We start from the raw sequence: 17,159 nt of genomic DNA, 5'->3' as shown, positions 1-17,159 counted from the left end.
GGACATCCTTACGGGTGAGTAGTCGCACTTTACAAGTCACTTGATTGATTGATACGGAGCATGTCCAGGCTTAAGGATAAAAGGCCAAACCGGACCACGCTGGGCGGGCAGTGCAACTCCCAGAGGGCCCCTCAAAAATGGGGGCATTTGGTGGAGATCTTTTCTTGCCCTTGTTCCTATACGGATATGGTGGATGGGTGGTCATAGTGGGTGTAGTGAGAACATTTTAATTACCTATAGATAGCCAGCCAGTATGTACTGTTTTTATTCTCAGAAGGTAATACGTGGCAAGGTTAACAAGCATTTGCAATGCAATAGGTCTCGCATTTACGCAAGTTTAAGCCATTGACATAGTAAATTACAATGCCTTTTATTTATGTTAACAAAAACAAAATAAAAGGCATTGTTATTTGCAATGTCAATAGCTCAAACTTGTGTAAATGTGAGACCTATTGCATTGCAAATGCTTGTTATTTAAGATGCTGAGGCAAGTTTTATCCCACCTCAATGTTTACAATATGAATATGCAATATTATTAAATACCTCCCTTTTATTTCTGCAAGTTAATATTTTTGTCTGTACTCAGCCCCACAGTCTACAGTCTCGCAACCAACTTGATGAATCTGGAGACACCAAAGAGTGGACAGTGGTTTTCCTGGTGATGGCCATCTGCATGGACTTTGTTTTGTTTGCATTTCTGGACCGACTAAACGGACTTTCCTACCCAATGAAGAGGAAATTGTAGACTTTGAGGGGTTCTATATATAACCTTTTAATGAAGCACCTGTTATCTACAGTAAACCATTGACACACCAATACCAGTTACTACATACGCACTCACTGATTCCTAGGTCTACACACACATTCACTCATTCACCCATAGAATCACTCATAGATACAGTCACTCATCAATACAACACTACCATATGCACTCATACACCTATACAGACACTCACACACTGCCACTCATCCATGGAGTTACTCACAAACCTAGTCGGTCATGCAAAGAATCAATCACACTTCCATTTCCTCAACTATACAGTTATACACACACCTTACTTATTCAAACATATACTAACACATACTTACTCTCTTATATGATTACTGATACAAGTACACAATGATCCATACAGCCACTCGCACATTCACTGGCTCTCATATATAGTCATTTATATATGCCAACTCTCACATGCACTGTGTTTTACATATGTACTTACTTGAACATGTAGCACTGAGATATCCATTCACTCACCAACACACCCATGCACACAGTCAACCGCCCCTATAGCTGTTTCCACATGCACTCTTGAACTCATACACCTAGTGAATCAACTGCTCACACATCTATGCACAGAGTCACACACCTCCCAGCCACCCACACACACACTCAGTCTCCCATACAAATACTTGGGCAAGCAATCAATAACCCATATAGCCACTCATATAGCTACTGATCAACACATGCAGCAGCTTACACAACAACAGACATACTGATGCACACATTCAGACAGTTTAGTCACTAACCCATGCATTTAGTAAGACACATTTAATCACTCACTCCTACAGTCAGTCACGCATCTACTAAATCCTTCATCCAGACAATTATACATCCACTCATTCTTCAATATGTAAAACATATTTAAACTTTACAGAAACACACAGTCACTGGATGATGTCATCAGTGATGTCAAATGAGATGTCATCAGTGATGTCATCCGTGATGTCATTTGAGATGTCATCAGTGATGTCACTGACCATGTCATGAATGATGTAATATTTGACATCATCAGCAGTGGATTGCGGGTGTGCGAAATATAGTTAGTACAACTAACTATATAGGAGCAATTTCAATGGTTTTTTAAATGCTAATTCCTAACTATATAAGGCCTGAAGCCTATGGTTTTTTAAGTGAATATATATATATATATATATATATATATATATATATATATATCCAAACATAGTTCACCTGAAGGAAAGAGGCAACCCATAAGCAAGGTGAGGAATTCAGCTTTTATTCTCGGAAGGAGCGCAGCTTGCGAAATGGATCCAAAAACAGCATACAATGAAAGTCAGCCTGACGCGTTTCGTAGTTTATACTTCATCAGAGGCAGTGACTAGGCTTCAAAGGCAGGCGTTTATTTAGGCAAATTGGTGTCACTGGTACCCGCTCAGATGGGCGTGGCCGCTCGCAGGGCCTTGTGGTACCTGGAGTCCAAAGTCCTGTCTTTCTCAAGTGAGTGGCTTGCCTCGAAGCATAATGTTCAAAATAATGACAACCACAGAGGGGTTTGCGGTATTCGGTCAACACCGCAGCTGCCTGTATTGCTCCAACCAATGCTCCTCGCTCCCATCTCGGTGGCGTTGTTAGACGTCTCCGTGGGGGGCTTGCAACCCCAGGGTCAACCTCCGCGGCACAGGCACTCCGCTAAAATCCAAACATAGTTCACCTGAAGGAAAGAGGCAACCCATAAGCAAGGTGAGGAATTCAGCTTTTATTCTCGGAAGGAGCGCAGCTTGCGAAATGGATCCAAAAACAGCATACAATGAAAGTCAGCCTGACGCGTTTCGTAGTTTATACTTCATCAGAGGCAGTGACTAGGCTTCAAAGGCAGGCGTTTATTTAGGCAAATTGGTGTCACTGGTACCCGCCCAGATGGGCGTGGCCGCTCGCAGGGCCTTGTGGTACCTGGAGTCCAAAGTCCTGTCTTTCTCAAGTGAGTGGCTTGCCTCGAAGCATAATGTTCAAAATAATGACAACCACAGAGGGGTTTGCGGTATTCGGTCAACACCGCAGCTGCCTGTATTGCTCCAACCAATGCTCCTCGCTCCCATCTCGGTGGCGTTGTTAGACGTCTCCGTGGGGGGCTTGCAACCCCAGGGTCAACCTCCGCGGCACAGGCACTCCGCTAAAATCCAAACATAGTTCACCTGAAGGAAAGAGGCAACCCATAAGCAAGGTGAGGAATTCAGCTTTTATTCTCGGAAGGAGCGCAGCTTGCGAAATGGATCCAAAAACAGCATACAATGAAAGTCAGCCTGACGCGTTTCGTAGTTTATACTTCATCAGAGGCAGTGACTAGGCTTCAAAGGCAGGCGTTTATTTAGGCAAATTGGTGTCACTGGTACCCGCCCAGATGGGCGTGGCCGCTCGCAGGGCCTTGTGGTACCTGGAGTCCAAAGTCCTGTCTTTCTCAAGTGAGTGGCTTGCCTCGAAGCATAATGTTCAAAATAATGACAACCACAGAGGGGTTTGCGGTATTCGGTCAACACCGCAGCTGCCTGTATTGCTCCAACCAATGCTCCTCGCTCCCATCTCGGTGGCGTTGTTAGACGTCTCCGTGGGGGGCTTGCAACCCCAGGGTCAACCTCCGCGGCACAGGCACTCCGCTAAAATCCAAACATAGTTCACCTGAAGGAAAGAGGCAACCCATAAGCAAGGTGAGGAATTCAGCTTTTATTCTCGGAAGGAGCGCAGCTTGCGAAATGGATCCAAAAACAGCATACAATGAAAGTCAGCCTGACGCGTTTCGTAGTTTATACTTCATCAGAGGCAGTGACTAGGCTTCAAAGGCAGGTGTTTATTTAGGCAAATTGGTGTCACTGGTACCCGCCCAGATGGGCGTGGCCGCTCGCAGGGCCTTGTGGTACCTGGAGTCCAAAGTCCTGTCTTTCTCAAGTGAGTGGCTTGCCTCGAAGCATAATGTTCAAAATAATGACAACCACAGAGGGGTTTGCGGTATTCGGTCAACACCGCAGCTGCCTGTATTGCTCCAACCAATGCTCCTCGCTCCCATCTCGGTGGCGTTGTTAGACGTCTCCGTGGGGGGCTTGCAACCCCAGGGTCAACCTCCGCGGCACAGGCACTCCGCTAAAATCCAAACATAGTTCACCTGAAGGAAAGAGGCAACCCATAAGCAAGGTGAGGAATTCAGCTTTTATTCTCGGAAGGAGCGCAGCTTGCGAAATGGATCCAAAAACAGCATACAATGAAAGTCAGCCTGACGCGTTTCGTAGTTTATACTTCATCAGAGGCAGTGACTAGGCTTCAAAGGCAGGCTGCGCTCCTTCCGAGAATAAAAGCTGAATTCCTCACCTTGCTTATGGGTTGCCTCTTTCCTTCAGGTGAACTATGTTTGGATTTTAGCGGAGTGCCTGTGCCGCGGAGGTTGACCCTGGGGTTGCAAGCCCCCCACGGAGACGTCTAACAACGCCACCGAGATGGGAGCGAGGAGCATTGGTTGGAGCAATACAGGCAGCTGCGGTGTTGATCGAATACCGCAAACCCCTCTGTGGTTGTCATTATTTTGAACATTATGCTTCGAGGCAAGCCACTCACTTGAGAAAGACAGGACTTTGGACTCCAGGTACCACAAGGCCCTGCGAGCGGCCACGCCCATCTGGGCGGGTACCAGTGACACCAATTTGCCTAAATAAACGCCTGCCTTTGAAGCCTAGTCACTGCCTCTGATGAAGTATAAACTACGAAACGCGTCAGGCTGACTTTCATTGTATGCTGTTTTTGGATCCATTTCGCAAGCTGCGCTCCTTCCGAGAATAAAAGCTGAATTCCTCACCTTGCTTATGGGTTGCCTCTTTCCTTCAGGTGAACTATGTTTGGATTTTAGCGGAGTGCCTGTGCCGCGGAGGTTGACCCTGGGGTTGCAAGCCCCCCACGGAGACGTCTAACAACGCCACCGAGATGGGAGCGAGGAGCATTGGTTGGAGCAATACAGGCAGCTGCGGTGTTGACCGAATACCGCAAACCCCTCTGTGGTTGTCATTATTTTGAACATTATGCTTCGAGGCAAGCCACTCACTTGAGAAAGACAGGACTTTGGACTCCAGGTACCACAAGGCCCTGCGAGCGGCCACGCCCATCTGGGCGGGTACCAGTGACACCAATTTGCCTAAATAAACGCCTGCCTTTGAAGCCTAGTCACTGCCTCTGATGAAGTATAAACTACGAAACGCGTCAGGCTGACTTTCATTGTATGCTGTTTTTGGATCCATTTCGCAAGCTGCGCTCCTTCCGAGAATAAAAGCTGAATTCCTCACCTTGCTTATGGGTTGCCTCTTTCCTTCAGGTGAACTATGTTTGGATATATATATATATATATATATATATATATATATATATATATATATAAAGATAATGTCAAATTTTTCGATTTTAGATGTGTGGGTGCAGAAAAGATACACGCATGTAGGGAAGAATAAAGGCGGTGGGTAATGTATGAGATAGTATTTATAGACATCAATACGTAGAAGTTTATTTGTATATACTCTATGTATAAAGATATATACAGTTGCATCAGGTGGCCATGCGGGAAGCACGGTCATTAGAGTTCCAGAGTTGATGCTTGCAGACCTGGAAGTACAGCAGACTTGGACATGGAAACGTGCATTTTATTAAGGTGTAGGTTAGATTTCCCTGCGTCTGATCAGTCTTGAGGCTGTATGAAGGACTGCTTTTAACGGGGTTCTCTGGCTAGCAGGGAGACCAATTAGAGCCAATATCCTGTATTGCAATTTCGACATGACCACTGGCTGCATGGCCCGTTTCTATCGGTTTGCATCTAAGTTCCACAGATTCTTAACCTGTAATAGGGAGGCTTCCTTACCGTCTCCTGACCTTCTATCATCATAGACCAGCAGGGCCTGGCTCGCTGCCTATTTTCCACCAGCTCCCAGCATCCTTTGGAGTATTTGACTAACAGTGATTGACTAGTCGAGAGTCGTGTGAAATGCCAGAACTTTCTTCCTCACATTAAATTGTCGTGCCATCTGCTCTAGGTGGTTTCTCCTCACCACATTAACGGCCAGATGTAGGTGGCCATTTACCGGCCGGTAACGGCCGTTACCGACTGGTAAATGGGTTTTTGGGATGTAGGGGGCCAATTTTACCGATGCAGTAAATTTACCGAATCTGTAAATTTACCGAATCGGTATTTTTACAGATTCTGTAACTTCTAGATGTAGGTGGGACTCTTCTGAGTCCCAAAGGCCTTTCAGATTCGATATTTTACCACCCAATCCAATTGGGTGGTAAAATACCGAATCCATGTGTGCATGCACACCTATGCCATGTGACAGACAGACATGCCCTTAGGGCATGTCTGTGTGCCAAATGGCACACATGCCTGTATTTGGGGTGCTAGAGGGTGTCAAAGTGACACCCCCTGCACCCTTGCTGGAATCGGTATTTACCGAATCGGTAAATACCGATTCGGTAATGCCCATTGATTCCTATGGGCTTCAATGCCCATAGAAATCAATGGGCATTACCGAATTGGTATTTACAGAATCGGTAAATACCGAATCTTAACGATTCGGTATTTACCGATTCTGGAATACCTACATCCCCCCCCCCCCCCCCCCCCCCCTCTATTTTACCACTTCTTAAATACTGAATCGGTAAAATTCGGTATTTAAGAAGTGGTAAAATAAAATTACCTACATCTAGCCCTTAGGGTTTAACATGTTTGATTCCGACACCAGCTGTGTTCCTCCTTTCCACAGCCAGCCTCTTGCAGTTCTTGTGGCAAAGCGCTGGCAGTCATGTGACCCTCTACCCTAATCCATGTTAGTGGCCTCCCAGATCAGCTTTCTTTACACTTTTTGAGAGGTACTCTGCCCCATCCACCAACAACGATCCCTGCTGGCTTGCCTCGGTTAATGCCCAGCAAACTAGCACCCAGCTTTCCTCGGAGCATCTGGCCCCTCTAAGAGTGTCACCACAAAGGACCAGACGAAGTAATGGAGACCCCCCTTACAACTCTTCTACGGCTGGTAGGCCCAAAGATTACTCAAGGCCCAAACCCACGCCACAGCAGCGTCCCATGCAGCTGAACATCTCCTTCTTCTTCCCTGTGATCCAAGACTCCGCACACTAGCCTTCCTGCAGAACTATACCTACGTTTTGCCTGTATACAAGGAATAGCTAATAATATCAGTTCTTTTGATGCACAAGAATGGAGCAAGAACCATGAGCCCAACAAAACTTTGTGTGCCATTGGTTGACGCCCTTTTCACAGGATCACACTCAGTTGGTTACTGTAGCCGTAAGCAGGACAACTTGAATTATGCAATTCCTCAGCAGCTGTTTTCCACATAATAGTGGATTTGCCGCACTTGCCACATAATACGTTATCCTCTGCATAATTTACAGATTTAAAAAAGAAGTTTGTTTCTAGCTCGAACGGATCAAAAGCTACCATTAAAAACTGCAACATGTGTTGCTGTGCAGTGACTGGCCTTTTTACACACAGAGGCAGGTCACCTTTCAGTTGCTGACTGCTGTATTTAAGCGTTAAACTGATATTAACTAGGTGAAACATTTGCCCAGGCAGTGTTAATGTGCAAGAATGAGAAAACAGTGAAGCAATACGGCTCCATAATGTGCCTCGTTAGGCCACAAAACTTGTCTTTTCTTGTCGCATAATTTATTAAACCCTGCCGCATGATTCGTTACTCCCTAGCCATATAAAACCAGTGGTCCTAGTTATTACTCAGACGGTGACCAGCCTATTGTTGTTGTCCCTGCTCTAACTACATCCACTCAGTGGAGTTACACTCAATCCTACAATGAGCTGTGTTGGTAGTATACACACCGACGGTCAGGTATTGGGGCTGCAGACATTGTTCAGGGGTTTAACTACTCTCCCTGCCGTTATCACTGTGGGGTGGCCCTGAACTGGGCGAAGTTGTATAGTCGAATATGCATATTGGAGGAGAAATGTGCTTCTTGATTCCCTCAAACTACTCATTTCTTCGCCCACGAAAAATATTTCAGAGGCGATTTATTAGCGTCTAGTAGCAATTGTATGCAGTAAGCGCTACATAAATCTATTACTGCTGAGACGTCGGGTGTTGTCGTACTGCACTTTGAAAGTAAAGTAAGCAGTTACTTGCCTCAGTATTTCGAACTTGACTTTTAGATTTATTTATTTTTAAAGAAAGGGCCTCAAAAGAATTTGACATTTTCCGAAAACGAATCCTCTCGTGGCTGACAGACAGTTCGCTAAATTGACCCGAGGCCATTTCGCCGTAGATGCGCCAGTGAGAAATTCCCCTGACAAATTTTGCAATTTTTTTTCTTGGCAAGTGCACTGGAAAACAACAGCATCGTCCAATGTTCTTCATTTAACGTGTTCGTTTTTGCATGTTTTCCAGATTTTGAGCCAGCATCCATACTTAGTCATTTCGGTTTTGGCCCCGCCTACTCTTAGACATTGGGGGTTTGGACATATCCTGGTGTTGGGGGTCTATCCACAACAACCAGTCTGGTAAAGGGGTATTTGGCTCGAACACAGATTGTGAAGTAGGCTTGTTATAGATGCCCCTGATCCTCGTCTGGCGCTCGCTCACGAAAGCTCTAAAAGTGGCCAGAAGGCGTCATGTTGGGGCTACACCAAACACCTAAAGTAAATATTTTGGAAGCGGAGGGGAGTGCACTTACCCCAGGAAAGTGATGTACTTGGGTTCTGCGGCCAGACTGGCATCGACGGTCACAGAAAGGAATCTGGGGTCAACTTCGGATGTTTCCTTCCAATCCACCTGCAGCCTCACAAGGTTTGCATCCCGCGCCCGCGTCAGTGCGGGCAGTACCAACAGGAAGAGGGCGGTCTCCATCATCCCTGGGGAGCCGCGGCACTGGGCGAGGGGCGGCTGGTCCTCGCCCGACAGCTGCTGGGAGGACTGGGAGTCAGGGGAGGGCAGTATTGAGCGGCCCTTCTCTCGTGTAGTCAGTCAGGTCTCTCCTCCCTTTATTGACTGGTAAACCTGCAGCTTCCTCCTAGCTTCGCACGCACAAAAACCGAAAGCGAGGGAGGAACCAAAGGCAGCCAGGGGCGGGGCGAGGCCTGGAGCCGCCCACGGGGGCGGGCCCAGGTGCGGAGAGGTGAGACCGCAGGTGCTGCGACGGCGCTTCCTGTTCTTGGTGATTCAGATGCTCCGTCCATCACCACCACCTTTTGTTCAGCAATATAACAGCAACAGGAGGAGACGCAACGCCTGCCCCACAACCGAGCTTACACAGTTGTCTCACCCCACTCTGCCGTGCGTGAGACAAACATTCAGAACAAGAACACCAGGGATTCCACGTTCAGAAACATTAAAAATTACGTTTTTCAGATCTGGCACCACTTTGACGTCTATTGCAGGCTTAGGGTTAAAAGGGCGTCAGTGCTAGGGCCAGTGCACTGGGCCAGCCCTGTCTCGGAGTGTAAGCCCCCTGAAGTTCTGGTCTAGTTGCTCCCCTGGTCTATGGCATCATAGAGAGCGGACAAGACGCGACCATACCTGGCAAACAGACCCAAATCGTCTGTGATACATTTAACTTGTTAGCAGTAGGTGCTTTGAATACTGGAGTTGTGGTTTCGATGTTCATATGTATGTCATGCAGAATGAGTGCCATTTCAGTAAGAGCTTTTCCGGTTCTCTGTGTCCAGGCTTGAGTCGTTCACCCAGGCAGGCATTTCATTGGCGATCTGAAAGTTGCAATCCTGTTCATCTCATAACCCACTCAACCCTTTCTCGCCCCAGCCCTTTGAAATGAGATGTACATCGAAAACTAGACAACATGCGTACCAGCTAAAAACAAGTCATCCTCACCCAGTCCTCACTCTTTAGGCCTGATGAGTACCGTAATGCAAAATGGTAGGGCACCCCTGCAAAATGTGATGAGGGGCCCTTGAGTGTCCCATATCCAGGGTCGGATTGGTAATGCGGGCACGCGGGCAATGCCCGAGGGCCAGTGTCCAGTCCCATCTGTGGGCTTCTTTTTTGAGTAGTCTGGGGGGCAGATTTGGGTGGTTCATGGGTTGTTCAGATCCCGCCAGAGCCCATTGGGTGCCCGAGTGGCCTTTCTGGAGGCAGATGGGCGTACATGACCTCCCTTTTATCAACGGGCAGAGGTGCCACTCCCTTTCTCTCGCTGGGCCAGGCTACATAGTGAGCGGGGGCAAGGGGCCTTAGCAGAAGTGGCCTCACTTGTTTTCAGGTGTGTTTCACAAGTGCAAACTAATCCATGCATTTTTTTTTTACCACCCCTACCGTTCTTATAAAATGTTGCCGAAGCAGTGTTTTGTGGAAAGGCATTATGCAAACGTGGGCTACTGCCCATATCTAACAGATAATCATTGTCATTGGCCGGTTGGGGATTCCCCCTGCACTACGGGAGCCTGCCTGCCTTATCTAGTGTCACCTCTACTCCACAGAGGTCTTCCTTACGCCTCTGACTCTCTTCACCAAACGAAGAACCATAAAGTGCGTAGACTCTTACATCAATATCTGTATTTCGGTTCCTTTACACTGTGCAGTGGGTTCTGGCTAGGCCAATGAGGCGTAACAAAGGCCCCTGCAGCCCCGCAGTGTAGGGGGCCTGAGTTCCAGGGGGCCCACTCATCGCAGTACCCTGGCCTGACAGCTCCTCAGTAAGTCCGGAAGGTGGCCCCTACATGCACTTTGCAGGGGGGCCCCCTCAAGTTTTGTTACACCACTGCTAGGCCAGGTTTGCCCATCTGGCTTTTTTTTTTTTACCAGTTCCCTTGGCCCTGAATGAGATTGAGAACTTCCTGCTGAGTTTGAGGGCTGTGTCGAGCTGGTTCTTATGTTAGAAATTCCGTTCCACTGTCCTCTTTCCTCGCCCCAACCTACCTCGCATATTGGCTTTAACAAAATCAATAGTGTACAAGAAGCCCTGCAAGATGAGGGGAACCACTTATATCAGCCCCACAGCCTCTGCTCCATCCCCCTGAAGCCAGGGAGATCCTGTAGTGGATGATGGGATAGCATGCAGCCAGGTGTCTAGCAAAGCGAGCAGAGTAGACAGCTGTGAGCCTGGCCGGCGCCGCCTGATTTAGACATCAATGATGAAACAATGGAGCAAGAACTGAGCAACAAATTCTTCCTGCCCATGCCTTGAGCACAGGTCCACTCCTGCGGCTTGATTCTCTGCTGGTGTCCTTGCAGAAAAGCGGCTCGGGCAGTGGAGACATCTCAGGTGGCCCTCCGAATGGAAGTGCAGGAAAGTAGCTCAGCGACTGCCGAACATAATAATCAGCTAACCACTCTCTCATCTAGGGTGGAAAATCTGAAAAACAGGTGACATAGAAATAACGTGCAGCTCTTGGTGGTCCCCGAAAATATGCAGGGGGACGACTTTAGGGGGTTTGTGGTCCATCTGTTCCAATAAGCTTTGCCTGCGCAAAACAATTAGGACTTTGACTGTGTGATCCAGAGGGCACATCGCTTTTCATTCAGATTTCCCAATAAGCCCTCTCGTTTTCCTCGGGCTATCCTTATCTACATTGGGAACTTCATCCATCGCCAAGAGATCTATCACTTTGCTACCTCTACCTTAAATGCTTGCTAAAGCCTGTGGGGTTGACCATTTGATCGTAATTTTCTATATTGACGCCATGACCTCTCACCTAGGTGAGTTCCTAGAGTTCAATATTGGTTTAGCATCACCTTCAGTTGTCTGGGATGACTGAAAGGCTTCTTGTCAGGGATGAACAATTCAGTTCTCTGCTCGCCAGCGAAAGGCGGTTATTGTGGCGGAGATGGAAGACCGTTGGACTCTTGGTATTCTAGAGTCAAACTTGGGACGCAGTATTATAGCTAGGGATGGGCCACAGTCTGAGGCAATCCTGGAGTAGTCCATCGTTCTGTGGGCATCACTCAGGAAGGAAATCTGGGATCGGGCAGTCAAAAAGTGTTGCGTCAGGCATTTGTGGAGCTTTGAAACCAGCACATATGGGGCAGATTCTTCCCATTAGAATAAAGGATAGTTCCAACACCAGTATCATCCAGAAGATTAGGTGTAAGAACGGCGAGCTGGTGGTCAATCCACCTGCCATTATAGAAGTCTTTTGGCAGTTTTATCAAGCTCTTTACCAGGATGATTGTATTGTATCCACTGATGCAATTTTCAATGTACTGGCTGTACTTTCTTCATTAATTGTGCCACATGAAAAGATTGAGACTTGAAGCACCCATAGCAATTTCTGAAGTGGATCTGCTATCGGCTCCCTGGCTAAAGGCAAGGTCTCCGGCACTGATCAGATCTCGCTAGAAATTTATGCCACTTTAATGTATATCTTGGCACTGATCCTTCGGGATCGCTTCAACTCTTTTGAAGCATCCGGTCGGGTACCTGATTCCTGGGGAGAAACTAATGTTGCTATTGTTTTGTAAAAAGGGAATGATCCTCTGCTTTGTGGGTCATACCGCCCCATTTCTTTAATCAATGCGGATTCAAAGATCTACACACAAATTCTCGCTAACCAGCTATTGGCAGTTATCTCAGGTTTAGTAGATTTAAACCAGTATGGCTTTATCCCAGACCACAACACAACATCTCATATTAACACTGCAGTTACGGCACTAGAGATGGCCTCCACCTGCCGGGGACCAGTCGGCATGATATTTCGCGACGCAGAGAAGGCCTTTGACTTGGACTTCAGGCCCTACCTTTGGGGATTCATGGAGACTGCTGGCCTAGGTTCTGGTTTTATCTCCAAACTTCGCAAGGATTCGCTGCTCTGGTTCCCTCTCAGACCACATAACTGTCTCTCAAGGTACCAGGCAGTGGTGTCCTCTCTCTCCTCGGTTATTCGCATCATAAATAGAGCCAAATGTTTTTCATTAGTAGGAGGGGACGAGTATATCCTTGTTATAATTAAATATCCAATTTCAATTGCTTACAGCTGTAATCACTCTTTTATTATCCAATCTGTGCATGCAAAGTCTTTTCTTTTTAGTAAATCACCAAAGTTGATATTAATTTCATATAAAGTTCTTTATATTCAAGAGCCAATTTTTAAACCCCACTTTTTCGCAAAGCGTTTCATCCCTTATAGGGACTTCATGAGGTCCTAAATTTATTTTTACATATATACAAAATCAGTGGTTCGCATGAATAAAAATGTGTTCAACAATTTCTTCATTTGTTAATTTTTTTTATTTTTCTCTAACTTTAAATAAAAACAATTCATACTGTAGAAATGTGTCAAGTCACATTTCTGTGTGATTTGATCCGATATTGTCCAATATATAAGACCATTACTATGCCTGAACTATATACAACAGTTTCTTAATTTTGCTAAATCACATTTTTTTCCATTCCTTTAAAAATGTGATTTAGAAAAAGTACGGAATATGCCCTGAGCAGCTGTAATCACTCAAAACACAACTTAAATCTGGGGAGATGGATCATAATCAGTTGTATATAGTTACGGCATAGTAATGGCTTATATATTGGGCAATCTCAGATCATATCGCACATAAATGTGACTTGTACATATTTTTAAAATATGAACTGTTTTTTTTTTTAAATTAGAAAAAAGGTAAAAAAAATGAAAACATATTTTAGCTCATGCAATGCACTGATTTTGTATATATGTAAAAAAAATGTAGGCCCTGATTAAGTCCCTATAGTGCATGAATCGCGTTGGTTGGGTCTGCCAAAATGTGATGTTTGACAATTGGCTATTGAATAAAAAGAACTTTATATGAAATTAATATCAAAGTTTGTTGATTTACTAAAAAGAAAAGACTTTGCATGCAAAGATTGGATAATAAAAGAGTGATTACCGTTGCAATTTAAATTGGATATTTAATTATAACAAGGGTATACTGCTTCCCTCCTACTAATGAAAAACATTTGTCTTGAGATTGAGTTCTGTGAGCAGTCAGAACTCTAGGAGTAGCCACATGATTTAGGGAAAGATTGGGAATTTGACCTATGTTTCCCAAGGATCACTACTGCTACTCTTGTGCAAAATCACATATAGAGCCCTTAATTCAACACCTAAGGTTTTCTGAGATAATCCAGCCAATGAGGATACATTGGCTCAAGGTTAAGGTTCTTGAGTACTCAGACGATCTGGCTGTTTTAACCCTTACCCCGATTAGTGACTTAGAGGGCATGGTGAAAATGGTTCAAACATTCGAGAAAGTATCTGGTTACAAGCTTAATACAGATAAGACACAGTCTTGTTCAGTGTTACTCCCCCTGGTTGTGACAAAAGATGGGTACATACAGTTGTTTATCTAGGAGTCACTCTATCACTTCAGATGGCTGACATTGTTGAGAATAATTATGGGAAACTCTCAGCCAACATTTTCATTAAATGGAATTGTCTCCATCTAGGCTTAATTGGTTCCTGTAATCACATTACAATGATTATCCTCTCAAGGTACCTTTACCTTTTTAGTTGTATCCCACTTTTTCTTGCCAGGCCTCTGTACAGTCATCGTCCGTAAGTTCTGTAATGTCACCCTCCCGTAACTTCCCCACTGTGGTACAATTATGTGTAACTAGGGTTTGATAGATTTGTCGGATCTTGTGGGCACCTAAATCTTCCATTAGCAGCCGCACTTCAAGTGGGTTAAATTCAGGTAGATCTTCTAACGTCTTGATTTATGGTGTCAGTGCATGTCTAAGTTGTAAGTACTTATAAAACTGGCTGCTGTGGAGGTGATATTACTCCTGTAACTGTTGAAGGGATTTGAGCACTGTCCCCTTCGTAACGTCATCCAGTATGGACAATCCAATGAGGTCCCAAGTGCGAAACACAGACAGCACAGCCACTTGTCTAATATAGGTACCCTGCAATATTGGGGTCACCTGTGTTAGCCTCCCCCGGCCCATCTGCCGGACCGTACGTCACCATAATTGAAATACCACCTTTGTTGCCGGGGGTAGATGATCTAGGCCAGTCTGAATGTATAGAAGATCTAACAGTGTTTGATTATCCATCACACGTCTCTCTACTGCGAATGCTGAATCTGCCTGGGCGTTGTACCACCATTCGTTAATATTAAGTAGATGAGAGGCCGAGTAGTAGGCGTATAAGTGGACTGTGTGCATGTCCGAATGGCGACTCTGACTGTCCCGCCACCCCACAGGAAATTATTGATGGTTGCATTGATCTGCTAGAACCAGGATTGTGGGATATCATAGGGAAAATTCAGGAGTCGATATAGCACCTGCCGTAATGAGACCATGTTGAAGATAGAACCCTGACTGAATATGGATAGGGGTAATGGGGACCAATCCTTCACCTTGTCTCGGATTCGTGGTAATAGAGGGTTACGTTTATGTGACTAGTGGGGGGTGGCCAAGATGGGGACCGGAGCAGACATGTGTTAATCTGCTCCATCTCGGCCTGCTGTGAAACCCTGGATTATGGTTAATCTGATTTGTATGTGGGCGGCGAGCGATAAGGCACTGGTATTCCGACTGGGGCTGTAAAGTTGGTAACCACAGTGAAAGGGGAGAGACAAGATGTACACCCCAGGCTGACATGGGGCTCTCCAACAGGACCCGTTCTGTGGAAGCCAGAGACAACAGAACCTGAGTGACGCATTTTCCCGGGCACCCGGAACACATCAACGAGGAGCTGCATACCGGGGGCTCACAGCTGGAGTTGACGCAGTGGTGCTGGTGGCCAGCCTTTGTGGAGAAAAGGAAATAGGAAAGTGCAGTTGTCACTGAAGCGGTCTCGGGCACAAAGGGGGCGGTCCTGGGCCTGCAGAGGTGTGAATCACCCAGAGCTGGCAGATGTGTTGCGTGACCATCTGTGCCGAGTGATCTTGGAGCCAACAGAGGAAATAAGCCCAGGACCCCCTATCGTTAAGCGGGGAATTTACTATTCTGGGGACTGTGTTACCAGCGCTGTGATTCCTTAAGATAAGGGCTCAGCTAAGTGAAGAGGTGTGGGACTGTGGACCTGTCTCCGACGCGGGCGGACTTGTGGAGCATTGAAGCCCTGGAAGCAAGATGTGAATGAATCGGACCCTGCTGGGAGACACATGTAAATAGTTGAGACTCGGTGATACGGGGAGGAGGACTCAGGTCCAGGATAGAGAAAATGACTCATGCTGCGCTTAAACGGACTCAGGCTCAGATTTAGGAAGCAACCCAGAGTCTGCAGGCATTGTCACCCCATAGCCCCAGGGTGTGTGAAGCATGAGGAACTGAAGGCACACAGTGAGAGACCAATGCCCTATGTGGTAGGGTAGATCCGGGCTCTGGAGGGCCGTGAGTACTTTATGGCTGTTCTAAGCCAACAATCGTAAAGACCATCCAGTGCCTTCCTCCCTTGGTAATAAGTTGGGGACCGCCGGGGTGCTGTGTAGATGAGGTGCTGCTGTAATAATGTGGCGGTGAGTGCACTACCATAAACTCGGGACCTAGGAGAAGGAACCTGTCCAGATCCCCTGTACTCTGGACTCAGACTGGGATGGTCTCAGATCCTGCACTGAACTAATCGACCAGATCTGTGTCAGGCAGGACCAGACTTGTGAAAGGACTGCCCAGAGAGCTGACCAACTGCTCCCGTGAATCGGACCGACTACGCCGCAACACTTTCTGGGTCACAACGTTGACACCCACACACGGAGTGCAGGAAATTGACACAATATAGTAACAATTGCATGTTCTTGCACGCCATACAGCTGCGGAGTTGCATAGATACAGCGCCTCAATATCCGGTATCTGTACTCTGGCTCCTTCTCCCTCCTTTCCCCCTCCCCCTGTGATGAAAATGGACAGAACCAAGAAGAGAGACCTCAAATCCAGGCGGGGTCCACAACAAATTCAGCAGAGAAGACATCAGAAACAGCCCCAGCAACAGGACAACATCAGAGAGCAATTTCTGACTACACAGAACGTTATGATTGTAGCCATCTTGGACATTAAGTCTACTCTGGGTCTCAAGATCGACTCACTTTGTATAGAGATGGGCCTTCTGCGTGAAGATCAAAAACGCCTAAAGGAACGGGTAGAAAAGTCTGAATCAACCCGTGCATCTCTGCGACCCACAGTAAAGGAAATGGAAGCACAGCTGGTATTGTTGCTGAAGGAGGTGAGATACCTATGTGACAGGGTGGAGGACCAGGAAGGCAGATCACATCGAAACAACGTCCACATTGTGGGTCTCCCAGAATGAGTGGAAGGCCAGAACATGGAGTTATACATGAAACAGTGGTTCACAGATACGATCCTACAAGGCAAACACTCAAAATGTTTCCTAGTGGATAGAGCCCACAGAGTACCAGCAGGTCCTGTGGTAGCACACCTCTTCAACTACCACAACAGAGACCATATCCTGCAGGTCACAAGAGCGCACTGCCGTGGACGCGTATGA

The 17,159-nt window shown here is 46.5% G+C and overlaps 1 protein-coding gene across 1 annotated transcript in view; it reads right to left on the bottom strand.

Annotated features, from left to right (window-relative positions):
• Positions 1–8,831, bottom strand: part of HPSE (heparanase) — a 165,543-nt gene extending 156,712 nt beyond the window's left edge. Inside the window, exon 1 of the mRNA XM_086961979.1 lies at positions 8,462–8,831. Coding sequence (XP_086818105.1) covers positions 8,462–8,637 — 176 coding nt within the window. The 5' untranslated portion in view covers positions 8,638–8,831. The remainder of the gene's footprint in view (positions 1–8,461) is intronic.
• Between the last annotated feature and the right edge of the window lie 8,328 nt (positions 8,832–17,159).

This window comes from Lissotriton vulgaris, chromosome 3_1 (genome assembly GCF_964263255.1).
Source record: "Lissotriton vulgaris chromosome 3_1, aLisVul1.2, whole genome shotgun sequence".
In the NCBI taxonomy this organism is placed as follows: Eukaryota; Metazoa; Chordata; class Amphibia; order Caudata; family Salamandridae; genus Lissotriton; species Lissotriton vulgaris.
Note: the sequence above shows the minus strand (reverse complement) of the source record. Positions and strands in the feature narration are given on the sequence as shown.